Source organism: Tyto alba, unplaced genomic scaffold (genome assembly GCF_018691265.1).
Source record: "Tyto alba isolate M040663 unplaced genomic scaffold, T.alba_DEE_v4.0 Super-Scaffold_42, whole genome shotgun sequence".
Taxonomy (NCBI): Eukaryota; Metazoa; Chordata; class Aves; order Strigiformes; family Tytonidae; genus Tyto; species Tyto alba.
The window spans coordinates 6,278,732-6,294,018 of record NW_024881318.1 but is presented as its reverse complement, the minus strand read 5'-3'; the positions used below and the strand labels follow the sequence as shown (position 1 = coordinate 6,294,018).

Sequence of the window (15,287 nt, the reverse complement as noted above, 5' to 3'; positions counted from 1 at the left end):
TGGTAGATGCCCATGGGGTGGTGGTCACAGTCCTGGTAACCTGGACCTTCCCCATGTGATGCATTTTGGACCTCTGTGATTAGAAATGTTCACAGAGCTGTGACCATCATGAAACCACATCCACACTGAAGAAGGCCACCGGTGGGATTTGCTGCTTTTCCCAAAGTGGCTAAAACACCCCGAGAAGAAGCTGGTGCGTGTTCATCTGGTGCAGACCAATCTTGGAGAAAATGGTGTGATGAAAGTCTGTGGGAGTAAAACGCCTCATGGCTGGGTGAAGCTGGGACCTTTGCGAGGCTGGGCACAGTGTCATCTGTAATTTAAAAGCTTTATCTTCTTTAAATGTCAATAGCTCCTTTGTTGGGGTAATAATAATTACCATGATTTGCATGTCTCAGTCACACGCCCTAAAGCACTTTGCAGAGGAAGATGAGTAAATCATTCCCGTTTACCAGTCGGGGTACAGAGGTGATGGGAACCCACGGAGGACTGGAAATAAATCTCAGTCTTCTATGTTGCTTTTTCCCAGTCTTGTGTGGAAGCTGTTGGCTCAAAGCAGGTTTTCTATTGCTGTCATATTCTGCTTTGTCTTATTGTCCCTGTGCTGGCAGTAAACATGAGCAGGAATGGTGTGGTGGGATCTCGGTATGGTTTGGTCCTCGGGGAGTGTCAGCAGGGTTCAGTCAGAGAGGCTGGGCGTGTTGCAGTGGGTGGCTGGAGGAAGAGCAGAGCCCATGGAAGAGCTGAGGGTCCCACCTCATGTCCCACCATCTCCGGTGGTTTAATACAGCAAAGGAGCTTGTGTAGTGATGTCCCTGTGGAGTGAGAGGTTCCTGATGAAGCTGTGGGTGGTAGTAGCTCTGCTTCAGAGGCACTCGGTGAGACCCTGAGCATCCATGGGCAGGGGTGTTCAATCACTCCCTGGTGCTGCCACAGGTTTCTCCAGCACCTCCTGAGCTTCTGAACACTCAAACCTACTCATCTCACGGGGTTATACTCCCCAGAAAACAAAGCTACACTCCAGAGCCTCATTCAAGCCAGGACCTAAATACAAGTATTGTTTAAATTATAACCAGGGAATGATGCAGCAATGTTAAGTGTGTCATTTAGTGGAGCCCTTTCTGGGAGGGTTTAGGGGGGGAGCAGGCGGAAGGTGTGCTCCTCCAGAAGAGTGGCAAGGGACGGGTACTGTCCCAGCTTCTACCCACCAGCTCCCTCCTCCAACCCATTTTATTTGTCTCAGGCCCTTTCCAAAGAGCCATTTAAGGCTCCAACCTTTTGTAGCACATTGCCAGTAAGATAAAGTATTTAGCACAGCCTCTCTCAGCTTTTATATAGCACCTAGCACTGGTATCTAAGCGTTATATATTTCTTTTTGTGCAGTATTTCTGACTCAGTATTTCCTGCCTCCTTGACAATGACTGAGTAAACAGCAGAGCTGCCAGAGGAAGAGCCCTGTGTTTACAAAGCAACAAGACCAAATGTGTCTTTTTTTTTTTTTTCCATTAGAAGGTGGCAATGCTTAAATTAACCTTCGTTTTTATCCCACGCTAAACTTTTGCCCTCTAGCTTGCTGCTGACAGAGTCAGCCATGAGTTGGTGGCCCCAGATCTGGAGGAAAGTTATTTGGGACTCATCTTAAAAAAAGTGTGGCGAACTCCCAAGGGATGGATTTTCAGCTGCAGCTGTCTGGGCTGGAGCAGGGCTTAGATGCAACTGCAAAATGCTGCTTCTCACCCCCCTTGACTCTGCTGCCCACCAGAAATGCTAGAGGATGGATTTTCCTCCTCTCCCATGGAGTGGCCAGTCCTCTTGGCTCTTCTAGCTTGGTCCTGGTCTTGGAGAGGTCTCAAGTCTGGGCCAAGAAACGATAGCGTTGCATGAGCTGCATCTACACCAAGATGAGAAGTGGGCTTTCACTTGGGTGCAAGAGTGGAGAACCCCAACATAAAGACATTTCTATTTCCGTTGCTGGCAGGAGCTTCAGTCAAGCTTAGAAAGGGTCCGATGGGGGATGTCAGAGGGTGGGCTGAGCCATGGCCCATCTCTATCATGCCTGAACATGGGCCATCCCTAACCTACCCGTCACACATCGCAAGGCCCAACGTGATGAACATGCTTAGCCTTCAGGTTTATACCCCAAACTTGTTCTGTATAAGTCCTCTTCAGAGGTCCCCTTGGCATCCCCCCACTTGCCACATGGTTTCCCAGTGAACTCTTCTCCCAAACAAGGCAGAGAAGAGATGTCAACCTTACTACCTGGTATAATAAATATATACATTTTATTTTAAACTATAGGCACTGCAGGAAGGTCATCCAGTAAACGTGCCCAGATTATCTACAGGTCAGGGCACCCCCAAATTAGTAATACAATTCGTGTTTAAAAATACAGCCAAACTGATGAAAGATAATTTGCTTACTGCCCTGACATCACCACCTAAGCATGGGGCAGGCCAATCCACAGGTTATTTTTATATAACTCCCAGAGGCATTTCCAGAGCAAGAAAAGTTCACTGGGCAGGGCAGTGACCCGGCCGTCTGGTTGCAGCACTCTTCAGCCTCCTCAAGGCTTCTCATCAGTGGTGTGGAGGTCTGCGGGTCAGGGCACGGCTCCACCAGATGTGCCCCAGGCACATGGGACATGGATTTTGTTCTCTGAGTCGCTCTTCGCCGCTGGCCAGCTCTTCCCCTCTACCATGCTCTTGGTCTGGCTCATCCGTTTTGGTTGCACGCCCTTTGGAAAAGTGACCGAGTTGCTCTCCACGTTCTCCGTGCCCCGGCGTGATGGGTCGTGGGTCCTGCTGGGAGCACGGCTGACGTGCAGCCAGGTCAGTTGCACCTGTAACTCCTTTGGCCAAAATTACCTAGGTGACAGCAGTGGCCTCCTCAAACATGGACACCCCAAGGGAGGTAGGACACCTCTGCACAGGCAGTGTTTGTGTTGGCTTGCCTGTTTGTGCATGCCATGGTACTGGTCAAACCTGCTGTCTGGAGGCCAAATTTAAGGACAAAGCTCCCTGGGCCACCTTCCTTATGCGTGCTGTGGCACTGGTGTAGCACCATCCTGTGGGGCTGAAGCAAATCTCAAGATGCTTCAGGAGAGCCCTGGCGCTGCAAGTCCTGCTACCACAGAGGTTCAACTCCTGGCAAGTCCAACTTTTGTCTGTAGGCACGCATGGTCCAAAGGACATAATTCCTACCTCTGGCAAGGTGCTTTTCCAACTTTGTCAGAGGAATCAGTATCACACGCACACACCCCTGCTTTTGCAGAGTACCCTCAAACAATCTCCTTGTGTGAAATTTGGCCCAACCCGAGGCTGAAAATGGAACAAAATTATTCCTGCTGCAGTATTGCATTCTGGGTGAAAATGTTCATGGTGACCTCTGCATCCATCCCACATTTCATCTCCCACTCCGACCTTCATGAGGGTCTGTCAACGTTTGCACAATCTTTTTCGTGACTTCGGGGGTTGGGAGAGGACCCCAGTCCCTTTTCTTTTGCAAGGGTCTTCTCCAGCAGAAGAGTTGGGGGCAGAGTGTTCATTGATGTATCTTCTGGGTGGCATCACCCACCGGGTGCTGCAGAATGAAAAAAAGAGGGTGCTGGGTGGTGGCATCCCTTCCTGCCCAGCTCCCATCCCAGGCCTGATGACTTTTGTTTGGTTTGGTTTGGTGGTTGTTTTATGGAAAGCTTTTGTTTAGTTAGTTGGTTTGATGTGATTTTTATGGAAAATATTTTTTTAAAGAGAAAATGTTGAAGAGGCAGTTTTCTGTCTTGCAAGGTTGCAGAGCAGGGTGATGTGTTTGGAGCAGGAACGGGAAGAAGGAGACTTTCCTGCAGTGGTTTTTGTTCTTTCCCAGTAATCTGGGACCGCAAAGCCCATGCAGTTATCCCAAGCTGCTACGAATTTTCCATCATGCCCCAGGGATCACAAAATATGGCACGGCTCCCTGGGCACACCAGTATGGGCCCTCCCAGGCAGGACAAGGGGGCTGCTGGGGGACATCCAGCCTTGGGGGGACAGGATGGCTTGGGGGCTTGGGGGATGCTGCGTGAGATGCAAGAGACAGCTCAGTGCCAGGAGATGGAAAGGTCTCAGGGCATCAAGGCAGAGCTCCAGGGTGCAAAGGGTGCTTTTTGTCCCCGGGCAGAGGGTGACCTTGTGGGTGGGCAAGGCTGGAGGTCCCCATCAGTGCAGATGAGGGGCACAGGATGCTCTCACTTGTTTTTATAAAAGTTTCAGTAGTCGGGAGGTCATTTCTCTTCCTTTTTTTTTTTTAATTTTTTTTTTTTATTTGAAATTCAAGTGAAAATTCCAGAATGAGTAATTTTGTAACCCTGGGATGATAACCTGAACTGGCAAATAACCCTCTCCTCCATCACTGCCCTGGGACTGCCTGGATAATGAAAGGACAAACTCTGCAAACTCCCCCAGAGAGTCTGAAAAGACTCAACAGGATTTGGCTGTAGGTTGACTTCAGTCACAGACATAGTTGGGCAATTGCCTTATAGAAATGGGTGTAGAGAGAAATTAGTCATCACTGTTTGGTTAATAAGTGCCTTGGTTATTTTACAAGTCTTTTTCCTGCATATGCAAATATATTTTTTTTTTTCCTTTTGTAATGAAACATATAAATAGCTCCTGTCTTGGATCTTGTATGCATACAGTCGTGTCATGAAAATAATCACCATGCTTTTGCCTGGCTTTCTTTAGCAGCTGCTTTACTTACCTTTGTTTCAAAAGAAAGATCTCCAGTGTGTTGTCCGGGGCATGAGAGCAAACTTTGGTGTGGTGGCTTTTATATCTCCCTGGCTTTGCAGAGTACAGCTGCAGGTCGGAACATTTGCAGCAGCAAAGCGCTTTGTCTCAGGCAGTAGGAATAAACTGAGATGAAAAAGATATAAGATAATTTATTTAGTTGCTGGATTTCAAATGTTGTGCAATCCACACGGGGAACACACGGTGTTGAGAACGAACTTGTCCTGTTCTTTAATTTTCCCCTACTTAGTGTCTACTAATTTTTAACACCAAGGAAAGGTCACTATGGAGACAGACAAGCAAAGTCATGCGGGACATCTTGCAAGAAGCTCTGCAGCATCGCTGGGAGCCCGGGGAAACCCTCTTGGCTCTAAGTGCGGTGCACTCTCTTGTGCCATCTTCTAGAAAGGTTTTTATTTGCTTTTCTGTGTTGCCACTTGCTTTTTGCCACACACTCCCATCACACACAACCCTTTTCATATCCTGCCTTCGGGCAAACCCCTTATTTTCTCCCCAGCTGGAGGACTGATGGGAAGGCAGCTATCTCCCTGCATGCTCCCTTTTGATGTTGCTTCATAAATCATGTCATTTGGATAATCCTTGGGTCATGGCAACCATCAGATCAGGATCAGGGTGACCTTTTAATGCCAAGCCTGGACTGCCTTGATCTTGTGGTCGGGCAGGGAGACAGTCTCTGTCATAATTTTGTGAGACCCCAGGGAGCAACCAGGCCATTAGGATGCCCCTGGCCAGACACTGGGTCTATTGAATATACTGAAATGAATGGGCTGGCCAGGTCCACCTGGACCACCAAGCGCGGCATGGCCACCAGCATTCGTTGGGTTTCCTCTACATTTCATTTAACCTCTTTGCTGCTGCTTTTATTCGATCTCGGTTGTGCATCTGAAGAAGAGTCCCTCTTTCTGTCTGAGGGGAAGGGCAGGGCGCAGGGGAGGGACGCTGCCTCTAGTGCAAGCCGTGACAGTTATTACAGGGGTTGGTGATATTTCTACAGTACCTGCTTTCTGGTGGCTTTGCTGTGTTGAAATTCCAGCCACTCCACGTGCGTTGAGTAATCTCCCCGCTGTTACTAAAGAGTCAGTCTGTCTGTCTTCCTCCCCCCCCACCCTCAGTTTCAATTTCCTCCTAATTCTCTCTCTAGACAGCCGTTGCCTCTCCCATGGCAGTGCGGTTTTGCTGATGCAGCCTGTTGTCTCTGTCCCTCTTGCAGAAGGATTTCACCATGCGGGAGGAGTTGCAGCAGCGGGACGTGGAGCGCTGGCTGGGGTTCATCACCTTTCTCTGCGAAGTCTTCGGCACCATGAGGAGCAGCACCGGAGAGCCCTTTCGAGTCCTTGTCTGCCCCATTTATACCTGCCTCAGGGAGGTAAATGCCTTCAGAGTTTGTCCTTCTCCACTGGTAGGCCAAGCCATTGCGTTTCAGTGCTGAGGTGCCCATGATTCGTAGACGTTTGCTTTGTGATTCCTAGAGGTTTGCATTGCCAGCATCAACACTTCTCACCCCAAAAGTACCTGCATCTGCAGGGATGCTTGACTTTTCCTGCATATTTTGTTTCTGCTGATTAAAAGCACGTGCTCCAAGAGAGACCTCTTTGTCCAAGAGTTTGCAAAGCTCAACAGTTGGTATTGCAATCACAGCTTTTGAGTTTGCAAATCCCAACATTGCGAAAATCCCCACTGAAGGAGCTTAAAAAGCTTCTTAAAAGTAGGGGAAGCCTCCTGAATAGATAGACAGACTGACAGGAGGAAGGAGGGAGAGAGGTGAGGTCCCATATGTCCTTACTCCCCACCTAGTGCAGCAGAAACCCAGCCCTGACACCAGGGTTGGGGACATTTCAGAACGTGAGCTCCTGATGAGCTCATTTCAGAGCCTGAGCTCCTGAGCTTCCCTGGTCGTAACCCGTTTTCTACATTTTGGGGTTCAGGGTGGTGGTAGAATCCTCAGTGAGGATAAAAAGAAAAGGCAACTCAAGTGTTAATGTTCAATAGAGCAGGAGAGGGCTTTCTCCCATCCTGCTTTAAAGATGGTTTTGTCTCTGGCTGCTATCTGTAGAAGACTTTCTCAGAAAAATCTGTCTTGTTGCCCAGAGTTGGAGCTGTGAATCTCAAATTGTCAGTAGCACTTCTGTCAGGCCATAAATAACTTGCTGTAAAATAAGTTCTCTGCTAGACCTTGGGCAAGGGAAGGATAAAGAAACTGCCAGCGATTACTTTTTTACACGCATAGGAAGTTTTCTCTGAATGCAAACACATCATAAACATTTTGTCTTTGCAGTAATATTGTGGGTAGGGTTCATAGACGGTGACTGTAGCAGTGAGGAAGAGTCCAGGCATCGTGACGAGGCACACATATCCAGAGGAGGAGGTGGGAGAGGGATGCTAAGAATAGCCTAACTTCCCCAAAATCTCTGCCCACAGCAGTATGTGTCACCTTATGGGGAAGATCTTGGCGTCTAGCAAAGTCCCTGTTCCCCTTCACTTCCCATCACAGTCATGACACAACCCAGCCCTGATTCTGCTAGAATTTTTCCCGGTCCACTCCTGTCTGCCCTTGCTGTGCCACCACGGTCCCTCTTGTTGCCTGCCAGTGTGTGGGGACACAGTGGTGCACTAGAGGTGCACAGAAGGACATGAATTTCACATATCAGGGATATTTTTTGCTACATAAAAAGCCTTTACTAATTATATCAAGGCATCAGGCATAAATTAGCTTCTTAAAAATACATCTCTGTGTTCCTTAGCAGGACAGCTCTGTCCCCATGGTGTCGTTTGTCAGAGAAGACTCCTAGCTTAGCTGGCATAGGTCAGCCTGAGTCTTCCAGCTCTCCTGTCCCAAAATGGTTATTGCTCCACAGAGTTGTAACCTTGACTCACACCAGTCCTCTTCCATGGCTCTGGGATGGGTTTCCGTCTTGCCACCATTTTTTGCCACCGTCAGCTAATCCTGACACACAGGGCCAACCCAGGAGAACAGAACCACCTATTTATCAGCAGTGATGGGTGCCAGGCTCCGAGGTGGTTGCCAGCGCCAAAGCCAGGCTGTAGACACAGCCAAGGAGGTGGTGGTGAGCTCACCTAGCTGCACCCAGGAGAGGACAGTGACATTTGCACAGGCTGGCCCTGCCGGGTGCTCCATGAGATGACGGAAACTCCCAAATCGTGTAGAGTACTCATCCCTTGGTGAGCTTCATGAAGGACATGGGGTGGTGTCCCAGGGTAGGGACAAAGCTGACAGCCTGTGAGCTTTGTGACCTCCACTTGCCTCGGGACAGCTTGGCAAGGTGTAGTAGCACTCATCACGGGTTTTTCCCCTTCCTGCTGATCATCATGTACATCCCCGTGTACAGTCTCAGCCCCTCATCTCTAACTCCTTCCCCTTTGGGCATCCCCCAGCAAAGCCCCTCCATGCTGCCCACAATCATGCTTATCTCCCTCTGCCTCCATCCACCCATCCTTTGATGATAAATCATTACCAGAGGTGAGTTAACATCTCTCCCTCTGCTTGTCCTTTCAGATTCTCTTGCTTTTTAGTTTCTGTCCCTTTTTTTTTTTTTTTTTCTTTTTTCCCTTTTCCTTTATAGCTTTGTCAGACTCAGCCAAAGGTCAGCAAGGGAGTGAGCAAGAGGAAGGGGAAAGTTGCCTGATGACTGAAGCAGGAATGTCTCTTCCCTTCCCCCTGCAAAGCTTCCTCTCTCTAGCTCCTTTCCTTTCCCCCCAAATAAAAGCTTATTAACACCATCATTAGTTGTGGAGCTGGGCTGGGTGGGAGGAAGTGAGGATGGCAGTGCTGGGTAGCCCAGTGAGGAGGCTGGGGGAATCGGGTGGCAACACTAGTGTTATTTATTGAGCAGTGTGGATGGGTTGGTTTTGTGGGCTGGGGGAAAAAAAAAAAAAAAAAAAAAAACAAAAAATAAAGAAATCAAAATAGAAGTTCATTTCAGGCAAAGCTGGAGTGATAAATCCTGGGGGATTGCTGGCTAATCAAACCAGCGTTCATCACCATCCTCGGGGAAACAGACAGATCACTGTGTTTTCATGTCAGCCACGGGAATGGGTGTTTAATCATGGCAAAGGAAATCTGGGTCAGAACTGCCGCCTTGCTTGGGCAACGTTTCAGGAGCCAAGGGAGTGGCTGTGCCCCTTGGCATGAACACGGTCCACACCAAGACCCCATCCCAGGGTGCTCAGTCTCATCCTCCACTGCACCAATTGCCTGAGCTGCCTGCTGGAAAGCAGGGTGGGGAGAGAAGGAAGGGTCTGCCACAGTGTCTGACATGGTGACTGCCTCTCCCAGGAGCCAGATCCCCAAAGAATCAAAAAAAATTAATTTCCAGAACCATTCTGAGGGCTTGGGGTGAGATTTATGCAGGCAGAGACTGTCTTCACAAGGTCTTGTGGGGTCAACTTTGGGATTTTAGGCAAAGAGGTGGTTTGCCAAGAGAAGTAAACGGTGAGTCCAGCTCTCGTTAAAACGGTTTGATGGAGCACAGTGAGTTTGGATGGTGGTTTGGATCAAAACATGTTTTTCCACTTGGAATAGTGCATAGTTTAGGTTGGAGAAGGGAAGTGGATACCCCAGCTCAGCCCAGAGATCAATGTTGAAGACAGCTGGGGGACAGGAGGGATTTTTACGGTGACCAGAGGAGAGCCCTTTGCAGATGAGAACCAGAGGACTATTGAAGCCGTCAAATCTGGGAGGCCTGGGAAAAGAATAACAAAGAAGAGAAGTTAAATAGAAATAAAAGAAAGAGCTTTCCTCCTATTCTTCCCTTGGAGCTTCAGGGAATTGAGGGCAAGCTAGAAGAGGGAGTTGTTCCCAGGGAAAGTCTTTCCCCAGGGATGGTTGTGATGCAGCCAGAGCACTGCAGGCTTGGCCCTTGCCTGCTTCCAGCCCTGGCTGACCTCACGTGGGACCGGTGGTGTCATCTTCCAGGACCACATTCCTCCACAGGTCTTTTATCTGTCTCACTGAAAACACTTTTAGCAGTTTTAAGAATTTGTCCTGACTCCCGCGCTTGATGGTCTAAGCAAGAGGGATGGCCCACTGTCTTCTCCCAGCCCTACAGCCCATGTGCTCTTAATCCTGGCCTCACTTTATTTTGGAAAACCACACCAAATTTGTCCCTGTACACCTCCTTCCGCCCCTCCAAGATGGCAGGGAGTGAACATGCTGACATCCTTGCTGCCCCAAAGCCTCTGCCCCGGGTCCAAACACTGAGGGCCACATTCAGCCCCGCTCCCACGATACTTCACATTGCATGTCCCCCCAAAAACAGATAAAACCAGGAGGACAACAAAGAGAAGTCGATTCTTGCAGCCTGGCCATATTTATTCTTTTCTGCGGCCTTCATCGGAGTCAGCAAAATGTAAAAAATGGGTTAAGACCAGGGACCAGCAAATGTCAGTTGAACCATCAGTGGGGCAGGAGCATTCCGGAGCCCTATGCCTGGTGCAACAAGTGCCCCGTGGCTACCGAAGATGTAGAGATAATAAATAATATTATTTGCCATCTATTGTTCACTGATTATCACCACTTTGGCCTTTCCTAGCTCTTTCATAAGCATGGTTGGATCTGGCTGTTTTTCATCCAGGTCTGTGCTGCCCGTGGCTACATGTGTGTCAGTGGGATTGGCATGGGCCAGCCCAGCTTGCTGCTCTCCCCGCTTCATCCCCAGATGCTGCTGGGGAAGAGAAGCATTAGGACATGGTCCTGAGGGACCTGTCCTAGCTCTTGGTGATGTCTGTGGTCTGCAGGGAAGGAAGGATCGTAGCCAGCTTGGAGCCACAGTCGTGGTCTGCAGAAGCCAGGACAGATGAGTGGTGTCGGGAGGTTTGGCTTCTCTTGTGTCTTGATCTCCTCCCCACTGGATGTTGGTGGGACGCCAACTCAGGAGGTGCCTCTGGGCCTGGGAGCTGCCACCTTCCTGCCAGCCCTCTGCCAGGAAGAGCCGCTTCCAGCCAAGGTGGTTGGTGTCAATTGCTGCTTTGGATGCATTTGTTTATTTTTATGACGCCATTCGGCAGTCAGACCTGGCTTTACAGCCAGGTAACCTGAGCAGTTGCCTACGGCAGCAGAGCAAAGAGGTGGAAAAACTGGCTTGTGGGACCTAAAGCTCAACAAGATGCCAGGTGGTGGTGTCACTGCGGTGCCTTCAAGGCAACTTGCCGATTGGGGTCCCATAAGGGCAAGCAACATAGGGTTGGCTCTGCCCCCCTCTCATCCCCCATAATAACCCTCTTCCACCCCTTATCCATGCCCCTGTGCTCTTCTGCTGTGCTGGGCTTGTTCCTTATTGAATGTTTAAGGTTCCTCTTGACTTCTTCCTCCAGTCCACTAAGGTCCCTCTGGATGGCAGCTCCTCAAGCACTGGTTCCACCCAACTTGGTGTAATCTACAAACTTCAGAAGAGCATGCTTCTCACCTCTTCCAGGTCACAGATAAGGGTAGACCATAAACAGGGCAAGTCCTGGGATAGATGCCTCCGTACTCCTCATGACTGGCCTCCAGGCATCGTTGGGTTGTAACTCGATAGCTACAGATCTCAGAGCCCAACCACCCGACCAGTTTTTTTACTCATCTGGCTGTCCACCCATGATGTTCTAGCTTGGATACAAGGGGGTTGGATTCCAGGGGTGACGGGGAGCAGCCTTGATGCAGCACTGTCTCACTCTCAGCACCCATGGGTGCATCAGACAGAGCTGTTGGAGCAGGTTCAGAGCAAACCCCAGGAAGCAGCTCATCACAGACTAATTAAACTGCAAAACTCCTTCATGCAGGAGGCTGTAACTGCAGGACCAATTCATGGAAGCCCCTTCAGCTTGAAGGGGTTATTGCTGCTGGGGCTCGGTTGGTACCCTGGAGGTGTCACCTGGAGCATCACCACCCATAAGAGAGATGTGGGCATTGGCCTGACCCAAGACAGATGCTTTTATGGCCTTATTACCAACCCTGGGGACTGAGGGCAGCTCCTGGGAAAGGTGAGTCAGCCCCACAGAGGCAGCGAGCAGCAGACCCAGCAGGGTGGCAGCAGGCAGGACAGTTGCTCCTCTGCAGGAGTTGTCTCCTACCTCCAGTCTGGTTGGCAGAGACGGTCCCATTTCAGCATCGTTTAAAATCTTGGCACGCTCCCATCGCTTCTCTGCCTTGGTACACGCTGCTAACTGAAAGCCTCGGGGTGGTGGTGGAGGGAGGATAAATACTCCCTGTCTAATTGCCTTTCCCCCACGTCTGAGTCTGCGGTGCAGCATGTAGACGGGTATCCACTCCCCTCCCTTCTCTTAGTGCCTGTTATCTCCTGGGGCCATGCTGTGTAATTTAGCAAAATATTCTAACACAGTAATTAACGTCTAAACTTCAAGAGGGCACTGCCTTTTCACTGTCTCCTTCAGAGGAAGAGAGAGGAAAACCTTCCTGACTGCAGTCAGATGAGCAGGGAGGGTGGTGCTGTTTGGAAAGGAAAATTGTATCTTAACATGTTGGGTTTTTTTTTTTTTAATCACTCTCACTTTTTAAAAAGCATCATCCTTTTGAGTCACAAAAGGGTCTTTGACAGTATAATGAGATGCTAGGATTTTTAATATTATTCTCCTAGACAGAGAATGATACAGAATTTTTCCTTTACTGAATGAGCAAAGTCACCAAAGGGGCCAGATCCTGACCCTGCACCACCCTTCCACCCAAGTAGCTCTATAAGGCCACATCCAACTGAAGAAAATAAGTCCTCTTTGGAAAAGGGGACCTATTTCATCAAAAATGTCTATTTCTGGTCCCCCCATCTGGTTCTGCGGTATATGGTTTGGTCTTCAGTCTGGCAGGACTGGGACAAACTGGGACGTGGTTTGTAGATTGTAAGGATGGAGGAGGGAGGAAGGATGCGGACATGGGAGGGAAGGGAAGCCAGGGAAGGAGGAAGAAAGAGGAGACTGGGGGTCAGAGACACGGGAAGGAAGGAGAAATGGGGAGAGCAAACAAGCAGGGAACTGTGGGAATCCAGAATGGGAGGATTGAAGACCTGGAGGAGCTGGGAGAGAAGTCTGGGATTTGGAGCAAGCAGGGTACACTGATGTGTGGGGTGATGTGGACCTTCAGAGCCATGGCAGGAGGTAGTGTGCAGGAGCAGGCGTTTGCAAAGAGGAGAAGCACGCGTCTGTCTGTAGGACCATGCTCCCAGAAGGGATGGATGTCCCCATGCCTCCACGCCTGCTGTGCAATAAGTCAATAAATAGCCATGAAAAAAAGTTCCCGTGCACGCAGACCTCCCCCTATACCTGCTCTGGTGAAGCACCTCCTGTGAATGCAGCTTGTACGAGGAAAAGAAAATTCCCTTTAATTTGCATCATTTTGGTCAAAGGGCAGAGCTAAGGTGAAGGAGAGTGGATATTATTTGGGAGTGGATGAGGACAGACCAAAACAAGGAGGGCTGTGTGATGCCTTTGAGTCCAGCTGGTCTGTTGAGTATTTTATGGGAAGGAATATGTATTCTTGGAAAGCTACAGGACTAGTTTAGTCCCAGCATTAAAACCATAATGGCATATTTTAAATAGGGGAGAGGGAATGCCACCCTTGTTTCTCTGGGACCCATGGAGAAGGGAGAGGAAGCAATTAGGACAGATAAAGAAATGAAGCTAGATACCATCTCACAGGATGGTCCCTCCTCCATCGCGTGGCTTTGTTTTTCTCCTTCGCCCTCTGTACCCGACATTGTTAGTTCCCAAAAACCCTTTCAATGGGATGTAAACACAACTATTTGCGTCTGCCGCCATGCGCTCTCTCCCTCCGCAGAGCCAGGAAAGCAGAGAGCGTCCGGCGAGCCAGGGTGGAGCCCGTTGCAATCAAGTACGATGGTCTCGCCACTGTTTCTTTCCATGTTTTGTGTTTCCCCGGGACCCTTGGGATGAGATCACATCCTGCTCTCCCAGGGTTATTATGTCTTTGGCTGGGCAGGATGAAGCCAGCCGTCTGGGTGGCTCAGTCTCCCTGTGAGTGCAGACTGGGTGGCTCTGTCTGTCTGTCTCACCCACCTTCAGGTCCTGAAGGTCCACCTCCAGTCAGGGGATGTGTAACCACCAGGCTACTGTTGGCTTGCAGTGTCTGGGTTGATGAGTGACCAGATTTTCTTCATCACTGTCTCCAGTAATTGCCTCTTAATGGTTTCCATCTTCTCAGGAATACCCTCTGCTGTTCCAGATCTGGGGAGAGAGAGTCATGTTTCATGGTTTCCCTTGTCTACAGTGGAAAGGAGTAGGAGGAGTTTCCCACAACTGGGTACAGGGTTTTGTTCCTCTGGCCTTAATTCAATTCGCTGTTAAGTGTCTGTGAGTTCTTCAGGAGCCTGACAAGGAGAATAACCAACATTTTGGTTCACTTGATGCAATAAACAAACTAGTCTCTTCTCTACCATCCTCCCAGGGAGTCCTGGCTGGGTAATAGGAGAACAGAAGTCTCCTCAGCTGAGAGCAACACATCACTGTGAAAGGAGTAGGTGCCACCAAACAAGCTCCTTCAAGTTGTCCAAGAAAATGTTAGGGAAAGTGCCTCCTGTGAACACAGCTCTCAACACAGCCGTGCCCAGCACGAGCAGCTCCAGCCCAGAGCTCCTTTCCCCCTGTGACACCTCCTCTGGGCAGCTGCTTGTGGGACCAGCAGTGACCCATACTGGTGGCCTTCTCCTAATGGAGCAGCATGAATTGCTTTCAGCATGTTCTCACCCAGGCTGAGACAAAGCCACCCCAGTCAGGGAACTGGGAAGAGGGACCCCACCATGAGATGCATAGGCTGATGGCACCTTGCGTATCTTCAGTGGGCTTGAAGGCTTCAGCAGATCCCCAGAGAGACATGAGCAGAAGGCTACGTGGAGAGAAGCACCATTACTAGTGGATGCAGACTGCCTCTCCAAGCCCAGCTGGATTTTTGGAACCCAGCAAATAACATTTTGGAGCATGGCAGAGCCTGTGCCTTGTGCAGAGATCAGCACAGGCAGCTCCAAAAGGGAAAGGGTTTCCCTAAAACTTTGTGTTTGGAGAACCTTAGCATCAAATTGGTGAGCAGAGAAGATGCCACTTATGCCTGTGGACCTCTAAAGGGCTGCTATATCCAAGTGCTCATTCCTTCTCTATGGAAAGGTCTCACCTCACCTGACACCCCTAGCTCCCAAGGTATGCCCAGAGAGCCACTCAGTACCTCTGTAGGGAAGGTGGCACTGGCACAGCTTGTTGATGAGTGCAGGATCAGCCCACCTGACCTTCTGATGTCCTGGGTTGAGGAGCTGATACTTCTGATGGGAGCAGATTGCAGAAATCCTGAGACTGGCCTTACTGGTGGAGTGTTTTGTAATTACTCATCCCCTACACCCTCATTTGTACTTCGCATTTTCTCCCAGTCTTGGCTGTTTTCACCACCCCATGCCTTGTGACAATAAGAAAAGTGAAGTTATAGCAATTGCTTATAGCTCAGAGAAGTGCGTGACTCTCCCCATGCAGAGCAGCCAAGCAGTCCCATGTATCTTA

At 49.6% G+C, this 15,287-nt stretch overlaps 1 protein-coding gene across 8 annotated transcripts in view; it reads left to right on the top strand.

Moving 5' to 3' along the window:
• The window catches only part of CTIF (cap binding complex dependent translation initiation factor), a 147,696-nt gene that overhangs the window by 119,600 nt on the left and 12,809 nt on the right, over positions 1-15,287 (top strand). For all 8 annotated transcript variants that reach the window (XM_033011109.2, XM_033011108.2, XM_033011104.2 and 5 more), the window contains one exon: positions 5,992-6,147. In XM_033011109.2, coding sequence (XP_032867000.1) covers positions 5,992-6,147 — 156 coding nt within the window. The remainder of the gene's footprint in view (positions 1-5,991; positions 6,148-15,287) is intronic.